Source organism: Aegilops tauschii, chromosome 6 (assembly GCF_002575655.3).
Source record: "Aegilops tauschii subsp. strangulata cultivar AL8/78 chromosome 6, Aet v6.0, whole genome shotgun sequence".
Lineage (NCBI taxonomy): Eukaryota > Viridiplantae > Streptophyta > Magnoliopsida > Poales > Poaceae > Aegilops > Aegilops tauschii.
This window is the reverse complement of record NC_053040.3, coordinates 7180748-7194562: the sequence shown is the minus strand read 5'-3', so window position 1 is coordinate 7194562 and position 13815 is coordinate 7180748. Positions and strand designations below refer to the sequence as shown.

At 49.0% G+C, this 13815-nt stretch overlaps 1 protein-coding gene across 1 annotated transcript; it reads right to left on the bottom strand.

Annotated features, from left to right (window-relative positions):
- Positions 1-8553: 8553 nt before the first annotated feature.
- On the bottom strand, positions 8554-11619 carry LOC109734439 (uncharacterized). The gene has a single exon (XM_020293647.4). It carries the CDS (start codon positions 11491-11493, stop codon positions 8803-8805), a length of 2691 nt encoding a protein of 896 aa, XP_020149236.1. The 5' UTR covers positions 11494-11619; the 3' UTR covers positions 8554-8802.
- Between the last annotated feature and the right edge of the window lie 2196 nt (positions 11620-13815).

Genomic DNA, 13815 nt, shown 5'->3' with positions numbered 1-13815 from the left:
TATAATTCCTCCCAAAATAAAATCCACAAATCACTATACTTATAGAGCATTGCAAGAGCTAATCTAGCAATGAGAGATGAAAGGACAAAGTTTCTAACCTTTGTGATCACTTGGATGGATGGGGTGCCTTCAAATCTTCACAAATTTTGGCAAAAATGGAGTGTGAGCTCGAGAGGAAGAGGAAGAAAACAGAGGAGAGGGGAAAGGGGAAGAACAGAGCGCTCGGGCTCGACGAAGGGGTTTATATAGGATGACCTTTAGTACCGGTTGGTTATACGAACCGGTACTAAAGGTGCTGGTGGGGCCCCAGCCTAACACAAGCCTGCCGCCACCTCTTTAGTACCGGTTTGTGGCACGAACCGGTACTAAAGGTTCGCCACGAACCGGTACTGATGATGGCCGCCCGCCTAGCCGTTGGAACCGGCATTGATGAGCACATTAGTGCCGGTTCAATTACAAACCGGGACTAATGTGCTTCACATTAGGACATTTTTCTACTAATGCTACCATGCTGCCTTGTTATCCCGTTCTGTCTGAGCCACCCCCACCATCAACTCGCTCGACAAATAAGCAACATGGTGAATGCGGACATAGTTGAAAATTAAAGAGTTAACCAAAGAAATATTCAAACTGAAAAAATTTCAATACGCATTGCAATGCGCGCCCGCATCCTAGCCTCTCAGGTCGCTTTATTGCATGTACTATCATCTCCGTTGATGAAATATACTCCAGTTGAGTATATCTTCTAGCCATGTAGGCAATTGTGCATAGCAAGTGATATCACAACCATGGTTGTAGAATCCGGTTTCATAACGGGAGAGTTCTCGCATGGTATGAATCTAAAACTTGCCAATGAATATATATGGAACAGCGTTTTGTGCAGCAGATGGATGCAAGGTGGATGATTATGATGGTGTCTCTTGTGGAGAGGCCAGGTCCTGTCAAGGCGGCAATCGATATGTTGGAGTGATGGGGCCACCAAACTCTGGTTTTCCAGATCAGGCGACAACGGCGTCTTTGAAGGAAATATGCCCTAGAGGCAATAATAAAGTTGTTGTTTATATTTCCTTATATCATGATAAATTTTTATTATTCATGCTAGAATTGTATTAACCAGAAACTTGATACATGTGTGGATACATAGACAAACAGAGTGTCACTAGTATACCTCTACTTGACTAGCTCGTTAATCAAAGATGGTTGTGTTTCCTAACCATAGACATGAGTTGTCATTTGATTAACAGGATCACATCATTAGAGAATGATGTGATTGACTTGACCCAATCCATTAGCATTAGCACTTGATTGTTCAGTTTGTTGCTATTGTTTTTATTCATGACTTATACATGTTCCTATGACTATGAGATTATGCAACCCCCGAATACCGGAGGAACACTTTGTGTGCTACCAAACATCACAACGTAACTGGGTGATTATAAAGGTGCTCTACAGTGTCTCCGACGGTACTTGTTGAGTTGGCATAGATCAAGATTAGGATTTGTCACTCCGATTGGTAATGCACATCACTATAAGCCTTGCAAGCAATGTGACTAATGAGTTAGTTGCGGCATGATGCATTACGAAACGAGTAAAGGGACTTGCCGGTGACGAGATTGAACTAGGTATTGAGATACCGACGATCGAATCTCGGGCAAGTAACATACCGATGACAAAGGGAACAACGTATACTGTTATGCGGTTTGACCGACAAAGATCTTCGTAGAATATGTAGGAGCCAATATGAACATCCAGGTTCCGCTATTGGTTATTGACCGGAGACGTGTCTCGGTCATGTCTACATAGTTCTCGAACCCGTAGGGTCCGCACGCTTAACGTTCGGTGACGATCGGTATTATGAGTTTATGTGTTTTGATGTACCGAAGATAGTTCGGAGTCCCGGATGTGATCACGGACATGACGAGGAGTCTCGAAATGGTCAAGATATAAATATTGATATATTGGACGACTATATTCGGACATCGGATGAGTTCCGGTGGTCACCGGATATTTATCGAAGTGCCGGGGGGTTATCGGAACCCCCGGGGGATATAATGGGCCAACATGGGCCTTATGGGAGAGAGAGGAGAGGGCCTTGGGCTGGCCGCCCCCCCTTGGGAGTCCGAATTGGACAAGGAGGGGGGGCGGCGCCCCCTCTTTCCTCCCTCTCTCCCTCTCCTTTCCTTCCCCCTTCCTCCTTCCTAGTGGGACTAGGAAAGGGGGAGTCCTACTCCCACTAGGAGGAGGACTCCTCCCCCTCCTTGGCGCGCCCCAAGGCCGGCCGGCCTCCCCCCTCGCTCCTTTATATATGGGGGCAGGGGCGCACCCTAGGACACACAAGTTGATTGTTTCAAGCCGTGTGCGGTTCCCCCCTTCACCATAATCCACCTCGGTCATATCGTCGTAGTGCTTTGGCGAAGCCCTGCGCCGGTAACTTCATCATCACCGTCATCACGCCGTCGTGCTGACGGAACTCTCTCTCGACACTCTACTGGATCGTGAGTTCGTGGGATGTCGCCGAGCTGAACGTGTGCAGATCGCGGAGGTGCCGTACGTTCGGTACTAGGATCGGTCGGGCCGTGAAGACGTACGACTACATCAACCGCGTTGTCATAACGCTTCCGCTTACGGTCTACGAGGGTACGTAGACAACACTCTCCCCTCTCGTTGCTATGCATCACCATGATCTTGCGTGTGCGTAGGATTTTTTTTTTTGAAATTACTACGTTCCCCAACAGTCTTGGTGTCATTCTCCTTTGTGAAGGCGTTTTTTTGTTTGCTCGTGGCGTCCTCGATGTTGGATTTGGAGATGTTGGTCGTCTAGTTGTTGGTTGGGCTGCTTCTCTGGTCGGCCAGTTTAGCTGTGTTTTCTATGTTTGGGTCGAGCATCTTATGTCTATCTACTCCGGACATCATGTTCACATCTCTTGCATCTTTGCCATGTGTTGTACCACCTCCTATACTCATTCTAACTTCTTTTATCAATGAAATGATACACATACAAGCTTTGCGTATTCGTGAAAAAAATGTCAGGATGAGTGAGTTCATCCACAATCTACCCAATGAAAGAACCAAATTTAGTTATAGAGTCATTTAATTAGGACGAGGAGAATTTGAGAAGTGCTCTCTTTACTATTTACTAGTTGAATGCCCGTGCGTTGTCACGGAACAATGAACCTATACATAGTGATGTGCATGTCATATGTGGATTATGATTGTGTAGAGATAAATATTGTCTTGCAACTCATCCTCGCTACCTCCTCTACTCCGTCGTCTGCCACCGACAATGGAGTCTCCTCTTTGTGCTCCTCTATCGTTGTTGACCACATAAGCAGGAAATTGGTGAGCTCGTGTTTATTTTGCTTTCTTCTATCTCCCTCGACACCCTCATACATGGTCTTTTGTAGCCCTGCCTACCAAAGCTACATGTTTCCTGGTCATCCTCGAGCACTCGCGTCAACCCAAACTGAAGCGGCCTATAACCCACTTTGCTTTCCTACCTATGGAGAAGTCCTCCCCATAGCCCCCGTTCATTTTTTTGAGCCACCCATCATGTTGAGATTAGTATCATCTCTAACCGTCTCCTTCATCCCCTCTTGCCCAATCTTGTCTAGCACCACATCGCCCTTCCCCCCTGCAAAATTTTGCGGTATCAGTCCCGCTTGCTTTCCTGAAACTTTCGCTTAATTTTTTAGCCATGCTGCCATGTTGTGCTTGTTGTCTAGAAGTGAATCGATCGTGATAAGATCAATTAGTAGTCCTTCGTTGCAAGAAAACGTTTTTCTCAAACATGTGGGTTGTGCTTCAAGTGAACCGATCTAGTTTTTTCATATTCCTACAACCTGGTAAAGTTGTCCTCCATTGGGCATAATACATATTGTCGTGATGCCCAAATGAGTAAGGAGGGCAATGATCAAAGGATAACCAAATATTGAAGAATGATAACGAAAAAGGACGGCAGGGATAGAAACTTGGTTCGTACATATGATGTGTTATATAATGTACATTTAATGTAGCAGACGATGGGATGTGACACGGGACTACAACACTGGCACAAGGTGCCTTTTGAACCAACCAAGCCTCCAATTGCAAGATTCACAACACGTGTCGAGCCTGCCGGCCCTAACCCGGGCAGGCCAAATGGAAGTGACGGCCTCATGAACAGCCGACCAGTTTTTTTCCACCCATTTGCCGTCCTATGCGGCAAAAGTAGCCGCCACGAAGAGGCACCGTCCGTCGTCGAGACGAACCAAGCGTGGGCAAACACGCAATCGCGCCGAACAAATGACGAGAAAAAAGAGAAAAAGAACACAAGAGGCGGGAAAAAAACCGCCTTACCTCGACCACTAACAGATCGAACCAGCGAACCAATCTAGTTGGATTTTTTTTTTGAGAAAACCAATCTACAGTTGGATGGTTAGAGTAACTCTAGCAGACCTCGCAAAACGGCCGGCCCGTAAAAATTCCGGCGAGTATGCGGGCTCGGCCCAATTTTTCTGCCAGACCAGAGCCCGCATACTCGCCCAGCCCGCAAAAAGTTTTGCCGCAGCCCGCAAACCGCATGCCCCGAGCACTATAACTGCGGTTCCGCCACCCTTTTGCGGGTCCAAACCCTATCCCCCGCCGCCGCGAGCCACCCGATTCCCCTTTCCCCTCTCCACATTTCTCGCCGCCGGCGACCACCCGCCCCGCCTCCGGCCGCCATGTGGGGCTGAATGTGGAGCTCCGGACGCGGCTCCAGCAGCAGATCCGGCCGTGAGAGGGACCCAGAGCGCGAGCGGCGCGTCCGGTCGGACGGCACGAGGAAGCGCGGCGCCCGGAGGTGGACCAACCAGGGGATGTCGCCGCAGGCGAGCTTCAACCGCCGCGAGACGGAGGAGTACGACCGTCGGCGCGCGTCCTTCTCCGCGAGGTCTTCCTACGCTGGGTCCTCCTCGTCCTCCGGCGCGGGCTTTCTCCCCGTGAAGAGGGAGTGGTCGGATGACGAGGAGGAGCCGGAGGAGCCGGCGCCGTTCGCCTTCGTCCCGGTGAAGGAGGAGCCCGCTCCGCTCGGCCGCCGCGGAGTCATCGGCCCGGAAGACTACGTCGCCGACGTCGACGCCGTTGCGGCCGTCATCGCCGAACGGAGCGTGCGCGAGGAGGAGGAGCGCCGGCGCCACGCCCAGGAGCTCGATGACATCCAGTGGTGGCAGGCGGTCGCCGACAACATCGCCGCCAACGAGAAGGCTGAGGAGTGGCGCCGCATCCGCGCGGAGCAGGAGGCGAAGTACGTCGACCTGTGCAGCTCCGGCGAGGAGGATTGAGCGTCCGGCTCCTCTTCGTCCATTTGCCGCGACCTCGCCGCCGTCAGATCCGACCCCTCTATTACTAGTTTAACTATGCTTGTAGTTTGTTGATCATGTGATGAACTATGTTTGTGCAATTTCTCCCGCGAAAGTGTTATTTCAAATTATACAGGTTTAGATACGGGTTTTGTTCGGCCACGCATGTTTTCGACCCGCAAACACGATCTTCGTGAAACCGCAAACGCGTTTTGCGGGGTCTGCTAGAGTTGCTCTTAGAAGGACAGTGGTATCCCTAGCCCATCAGGATTCAAGTCCTGTTGCTCGCATTATTTCTGGATTTCCGGCGATGCGCTTTCAGTGGGAGGAGACGTTCCCGTCGACGACGAGGCGCCTACGGCGACTTTGTAAATTTCAAGATGACATGACGGCTCAGTCTCTCGGAGGTGCTCATAGGGATAGGGTGTGCTTGTGTTCGTTCATAGGGATGAGTATATGCGTGTATGTATGAGCGCTTGCGTTTGTACTGATGTTAAAAAAAAATAACAGATGGAACCAAAAATAGGTGGCGAGTATAGCCGAACAACAGCCCATTGGCTCCACGCACCAGCGGAAAACAACAGGACAAAAGAGGAGGGTGAGTGAAAAAACAGATCAAACATGGGTCTGAACCTTCGCCTTCATCAGTGCAAGGAGCAAGGGAGAGCAACGAGCGGAAATAAAGAGCAAAGCAGGAAACCCGCACGCCCGTGAACACGAAGAGGAAAGGAAAAGAGGGATGAGCGGGGAAAGCATATGAGCAACAAGAAAATGGGAGATAACGACATCCAAACCAGAACCAATGAGCCAAACAGACGGCAAGCAAGACAATGGTGCACACAAACAGCAGCCCTCAGGACGAGGCAGGCGAAGACACAAACCTCAACCGAGGAGGAGCGAACGGCACCACTGGCGATGAACCTGAACGAACCAGCCGCTGCAAAGCCAAGGGAGGGACGCACAACCGCGCGGCACCTGCAACAAAAGACATACGGCGTGCTGCGACATGGGAGGACGTCTGAGCAAAAGACGTGCTAATTTTAACGAGCCCATGCCAACCGATGTTACACGTTCCATCCCATGCCAGCCAAGCCGGCCGGGCACACACCATACACCGGACCGGGAAAAGCGATCCATCACGCGCCGGACGGGCCACCCGGCTCCCAGGCATGACAGACCACACCCGCTCGCAGCGCGCCGAGCTGGACGTCCGCGCGTACCCGGCTGGCGTGAGCTGACCGTCTCACCGTCACGACGCCTAGCTGGAACAGACCGGCATGGGGTGTTCGCGCGAGCTAAACAACCCGGAAAACACTTTAAAACAGCCGGCTGATTTTCTGGCAAATCAACCGCCTCGGACGAGCGCCACGCGTCCATGTCCCACACATCACGTCTGCGTTATCCCCTCAAGAGCACTCGTTTTCTTCGCGTACGAGATCACGCGAGTCAGATTCCCAATCCACAATTCCTTCGTCTCCTACCCAAGTGTTCGCCATGGCCCTCATCGAGGCTGGCAGCCTGGCAGCACCTGACGGTGACCTGTACCACCCGCGTCAGCCTGCACCATTTGCGTCAGCCGATGTTGCAGGGTGGCGTCGACGCTGCCGGGAGGGAAGAGCGTCTGGTGCACAGCCGGTGTTGTTGAGCTCGCGGTGCAGCGAGAGGATAGCCTGCTGGTGCAGGGAGTGCAGGTGGAGCGTCTCCATCTTCGATGTCGCGGCGGTGCTGCTGCGGGCGGCGCGACAAGTCATGGAAAGGCAACGCTGCCATGAAGCGGGCTCTGCTGCCAGTGGCGCTGCGATGAAGCGGGCGTTGCTTCCGGCGGCGCTATAAGTCAAGGACAGGGACGCTGCCATGAAGCAGGCGTTCTTGCCGGTGATGTTGACGCTGCAATGAAGTGGACGCTGCTACCAGCGGCGGGGCAAGTCGAGGACGGCGACACTGCCATGAAGCGATTGTTGCTGCCGGCGACGCTGCAATGAATCGTGTGATGCTGCCGGCGGAGCTGCAATGAAGCGGCCGCGGCTTCCGGCGGCGCGGCAAGTCATGGACGGCGACGCTGCAATGACTGCTGCGGGCGACGATTGGTGCGGCGCTGCGATGCGGCACTCGGCGGAACTACAAGCCGGCCTTGCTGCAAGGGCAGCCGGCGATCGCTAAGTGGCAAAGAGAACTGCTGCAAGCGGAGACGGGGTGTGGTGGTGGCCGGCTTTCAGTTTTGCAGCGGGTGGCAGTAGCAGCGCTGGCTGCCGAGATGCTGGTGGGGGGCAAAGCATGCGGGGATCCATTGGACAAAAGCGATGGTTATGATGGAACGCATCCAACGGCGGTGGGGGCGGTTTAAATTTGTGGTCGCATCAGTCGGATGATTTGTAGCCCTCGCCAAACAACCCGCCACACGCGCCTGCCCGGCCTCACGCGAATGAAACAGACGGGCGCACACACGCGGCCGGCTTGCACGAAAGGACCGCACCGGACAGGGCGTAACACAACCCACAGGCGGACACGACCGAACCAGCCCGGCGGGGTCTGAAGACGCCGACGGACAGGTAGGTCTGGATGGCCCGTCGCGCGTGCGACAGCTGCGACACTCCACACGCAGGCGCGCCCAAAAACACCACAAGATTGTGGCCCCGGGCGCGCCCGCGGTCCACCTGTCATGAATCCCGAGGAGACACGGCTGTCCGGGCAGATCGAATGGCGCGGAGAGCCCAGGGGAGGCCACGGCATTGTGCACCCGCGCAAGACGGTGCGGAGGGCATTCTCGCCTGCGGAGGCGCCCAGGAGGCGGATACTCCAGCATCCTTTTCTTTATAGGAGTAATGTCTCTGTTGGACCTATGTTTTTATTTATTAGCGTAATATGTGTAGTTCTTGGAGCATCATTTCTTTTTTTATTTTTGAATAATAAAATTATCACATATGTGACCTTTTGAGATTGGGAGAGAATTGCATGGCTAAAAGTTTTATATTACTCTATATATATGATTCACTTATATCTATTAGAGTAATGACCAAGTAGAAGCACTTTAATCTCTTTGTTCTTCGCTCATATCTGTTGAGGTGTTGAAGAGTTAGAAAGGTAGTTGGCATATGAATTACTTTGCATATTGCTTGTAGAATTTAATGTGTTGGTACTGAAATGATAAGGATACATATATGACATGACCAAAAAATTGCGTAATTAAACAACTTCTAGAATTTACAACATATAGGACTGGATACTTGGCAATTGATTTTAGACAATTTGAGAGCAATTGATAGGTTGCTCCACTCACGAAGGATATAATTTTTGTATACATGTTGAATTTTGATTTAGTACAAACTGATAACACTTAATTACATGCATCAGACAAAAGTTCACCGGGAACAAAATACACTTACTAGTACAAGATTCTAATTAAATACTTCTTTACATTCATTTATTCCTAGGGCCCAGTATGTACAATAGGGTGACAGCACCATCTAATTGTCATCTGTATCGCTCAACTTGTACTTGCCTTGCCATTTATCCTGCCCCAAGTAAGAACCACAAACACATATGCCTTGTCATACAGCTTGTCAAAGAGGCGGAAATAGGCAACTCTCCATGCTTTGTTGAATAACATGGCACAAAACACAACCCAAAGGCCAGCCACATACCCAGATCCAAGTCCAAAGTAAAAGAACATCTTTGCCTCATAAACACTGTCCCTTCTCGGTTGATTCACATGCTCCAGTGAGTTGTTTCCTGAGCAATTCCTTTCAAGAGGAGGGCCACACAAACCAATGTTACCAGTGTATATTGACGGGTTCTCAGTGTAGATAGTGTCAAGTTGACTTCCTGGGGGAATTCTTCCTGTAAGATTGTTATATGACAAGTCCAAGGAGCTTAAAAAGGTCAATTCAGACAAGCTTGCCGGGATTTCACCATAAAGGTTGTTCCTTGAGAGGTCGAGTGATTCGATTGATTTCATAGCCCCAATCTTCGCCGGAATTTTCCCACTCAAGTGGTTCCATGATAAGTTTAAATTCAGTAATCCATCAAGAGAAGTTATCCTTTCTGGAATCTCTCCAATTAAGTGGTTGAGTGATAGGTCAATACCAACCACATCAAAAATTCCAGCACCATACTTCAGTTCTTGGCGCTTAATCACAACTTGCCAAACTCCTCTAAATTTACCTACATTGTTGTTGTACCATGCAGACATGTCGTCCTCGGAGTTCTCTGGATCTTTTTGGGCCATTGATGTTAAATTTAACAAAGACTCAGGTATAACTCCAGATATATTATTTCCCGCTAAACTCAATTGATGAAGATGTTGAAGATTGCTGATAGTCACCGGAATATCTCCATACAACAAGTTGTGGCTTAGTTGCAAAAAGCGCAACTGTACCAATTCTTCAATCCACAACGGCAATGTCCCATACAAATTGTTCCTTGAAAGATCCATGAAAGCCAAACTCGAGTAGTTTCGAAGTGATGATGGGAACTTGCCAGAAAAGCCGTTGTTACTTAAGAGGAGGAAAACCAAGTTAAGCTCGTGAGAACACTGAGGAAGTTCTCCCTCTAAAAAGTTGTCTGATAGATCCAAGACAAGTAGGTTCCGCAACTGACATATAGATCCAGGAATATGACCACTGAAGTAATTGGAGGACAAAGACAATTCTAGTAAAAATTGGGCTCCAGTTTCTATCCGGAGAGGTCCTGAGAAAGAATTATGTGATAAATCCATGTGCCTTAAGTTCTTCAGAGAAACCATGTGTTCCCTCGTGATCAGGCCATCCAGGTTATTGTTGCTAAGGTCAAGGTCAATCAAATCACCAAGCATACCAATCTTAGAAGGCACATGTCCACTCAAAAGGTTGTGAGAAAGAACAAGGTACCTCAATGTAGTGAAATTCCCTATGCCTAGCGGTATAGCTCCAGTAATATCATTGTAAGAAAGGTCGAGGATGTCTAATATAGTGCAACTCCCTATCCCTACTGGTATAGGTCCAGTAAGACTATTGCTGGAAAGAGAAAGATACGACAAACTAGTGCAATTTTCCAACCATGGCGGTATAGCTCCAGTAATGTTATTGTAGGACAGGTCGAGACTAGATAAGTTTGTTAAGTGGGCCATTCTGTTTGGCAGCATTCCAACCATATTGTTGCTGCTCAGCTTCAATTCTTGCAATCTGTTTGACGGGCAGCGTGGCAATTTCTCCAGAAACTCCGTTATATTTCCAGAGGAGAGACTCCCATCAAGCCATATCATTTCCAAATCACATAGATTTTTCAAATCTACTGTCATTGTGGCTGTGTTACCAGTTCCAAAAGATTGGTGATAAAAGTTTAGCTGGCGGAGAAACGTCATGTTTCCTAGCGCATTAGGAAATGGACCATGCAGGGAGGTATCAGAAAGGTCGAGGTACTCGATGCTTGTTACGTTCCAAAACCAACTGGACGCAATTGGATGACCAAAGTAGTTAAGCGAGAGATCAAGGTGCTGAAGATTTGTGAGGTTTAGGTGTGTGAGGGATTGGTTTGTACTGGAAAGTGAGCAGTAAGAAAGGCGGAGGTCCTTCAAAGAAGGAATCATGTTCACCACAAGAGGCCAATCAGCTATTGAGCTGAGATTCATATAACTAATGTCAAGATACATCAACCTAGGTAAATGGGCTAACCATGAGATGTCTATCAAGTCCATCTCCATGTTGGAGAGGTCGAGATATTCCAGCTTTGAAAGGTTGCCAAGCTGAGGGGGCACTGTATCGGAGCAATATATGTAGGAGAGATCGAGATGTCTCAAGTTCTTTAAAGAACCCAAGAACTCTGGAATACGGCCATCATGCCCACACAGGGATGTAGACTGGAGATTGAGGTACTGGAGATGCTCTAGAGAAAGCAAGGAAGGACTTATCTGGCCGACCAAAGAAAACCTCCGGCTAAGGTCAAGCCCGATGACACGGCCGGTCACGTTGCTGCAGGTGATGCCTGCCCATCGGCAGCAATCTTGGCGCCCTGGCTGCCACGACCCGAGTTCATCGCCGGTGTCGTTGATGCCTTGCTTGAAGGCCAGCAGCGCGTCCCGCTCGCGCCGTATGCAGGTCACGGCGCCGGCGGACGCGTCGGTGACAAGGAAGAAGCTGATCCAGGTTGCCGCTGCTGCCATGAGGAGCAAGACGGACTTGGCGGCAGGCCAGCCATCCATGGTGGTGGTGTGCTAGCGATGACAGATGGCGGTGAGATGTTACAAAGACTGGGTTCAGTATATTATTAGTTTGTGCTACGAACGGTACATGCGATGGTGCACTTAAGAAGATATTTCGTGCATGAGGGTACTCGCTGTGTGCATCTACTGGTTACGAGTGAGTGGTTGGGATTTATGCCGTTCGATCCATGGCAGCTAACGTGTGTGTGCCGGCACGTACGTACGTCGCCCCGGTCATATGGGCCGGTCAAGATCAAGTTAGTCGCCGTGACTTTAGATGAGAGATGTATCTGTGGAGGCCGTTAGTCGTCTGCCCCACCGTGGCTGCTACGTACGTTGTACTAGTATTTGGTAGGAACTTTTCCTTGTGAATTCGCCTAAGATTTGCACGAATCTCTGCGTAAAATCAAATGGTGTAGATGAGAATTAGCAAATCCGCAGAAAAATTATGATCATTTGCGATAATTAGAAAATAATTTACGACACTAAAAGCTATGACAAGGGTTACGTAACCTCTGCCGCAGAAATCCATTTTGTGATTTTCACACGAATCACAAACAATTATATTGTTTTACGAAAAACTACAAGGGTAAGTTTCTGCTCAAAATCTAAATGTTTGAATTTGTTTCAACATTTTTAGTGAATTCCACTTTTTACCCTCTTTATGTGAATTTGTAACGGTGTTTACCTTATTTAATTTTTTCTACCACAATTTACCCCAAGTTGTTGCATTGTGTCTATCTTTACCCTATTTAAGAATTTTCCCATTTTGACCTGTTGGGCCCACTTGTTAGGCTGACATGGATGGTGTCTAGAATGACAAACCGTTCTCACCGCTACGTTTCTTGAGTTGATATCTTTGAAACTAGATCTCATGTTAATAGGTTTGGGCGAAAAAATTCCAAAAAGAAAACCGGAAACAAAGAAAACTGAAACAAAAAAATAGAAAGCCAAAAAAAAGGAAAACTGGAAGGACAACTGTGCTTTTCATTTTTTTTTGGAAGCACAACTATGTTTTTTCACTTTTCAGGAAGCACACTGCTTCATATCATGAAAGCACAACTGTGATTTCCACTTTTTAGGGCGCTTCACCCTGAAGCACAATTATGCTTTTCACATTTGGGAGGCACAGCTGCGTTTTTCTTACATGGTGTGCTTCAGCGAGGAAACAAAAAGAAAGATCTATTCTGAAAAAAGTGATGAAGGACTTGAAAGCATGGAGCAAAGAGAACTTCGGCAACGTGTTAAAAGAAATTGAGATCCTACGGAGCCAACTAGCGGACCTACAGTTGGCAGGTGCGGACAGTGCTCAAGTTCGCAGCAAGATGAACCAACTCGATGAACTCCTTTATCTGGAGGAGATGATGTGGCTCCAAAGCTCGGGAATTACGTGGCTCAAAGAGGGGGAACGGAATACAAAATACTTACACCGTAGAGCTTTATGGAGAGCAAGAAGGAACTACATTCAGCGCCTACGGAAAATTGATGATACTTGGTGCAACGTGCCGTCTGATATATATGGAGAGGATGGCTAGTTCATACTTTAAGGAAGTATATTCTAAATATCCAACTCTGAATCCCAGCTCGGTGTTGGACTGTATTATCCCCAAAGTTACAAATGAGATGAATGAAAATCTGTGTAAGGCGTTTTCTGAAAAAGAAATTTACTTTTTCAAATAGGCCCCTCAAAGCTCAGGGGGTGGATGTGAAGGGGAACGCGACAGAAAACAAAAAATTTCCGACCTACGCACCAGCCCAGGACCACTATGGAGACTGCATACATGGTTTGATCTTTTTCGTTACCGACTCGTAGCGCAGCGGGAAGTAGAGTCGATGACGATCGGCGGTGCAGATCCCCGCAGCTATGATTTACAACCTCCCAACCGCGAGGATGTATACCCTCATCTGCTCCTCAGACAGCCCTCCGGGAGGCGGTCGAACAGCCCCCCAGACGGTGTCGCGGACAGCCCTTCGGGAGGACCTTCGAAACTCGAACGGTCACTCGGACAGCCCTTCGGGAGGACCTTCGAAACTCGGACGGTCACACGGACAGCCCTTCGGGAGGCACTCACGAACTAAGACCGAAACTACGATCTCTCTACAGAGTTGCACACATACGGTGTCATCTATCCGGCAGGGCTTCGCCGTCCAGAACTAGTTCCTGCCGGAACCCAGACAGCCTTACGGCTCTATGAAACTCTTTTCGTGGGAGGGAGAGAAGAAGCCAGATAATGCATGGCATGTGTATGAGAGCAAGGGATGAGTGTGGAGGGCTGCCCCTCCACCTCTATTTATAGGAAATCCCAAGGGGGTAGGGTAGTT

Bases quoted from the DNA above. Each gene is read 5' to 3' on its own strand.
- LOC109734439 (XM_020293647.4), bottom strand. From the start codon at position 11,493: ATGGATGGCTGGCCTGCCGCCAAGTCCGTCTTGCTCCTCATGGCAGCA.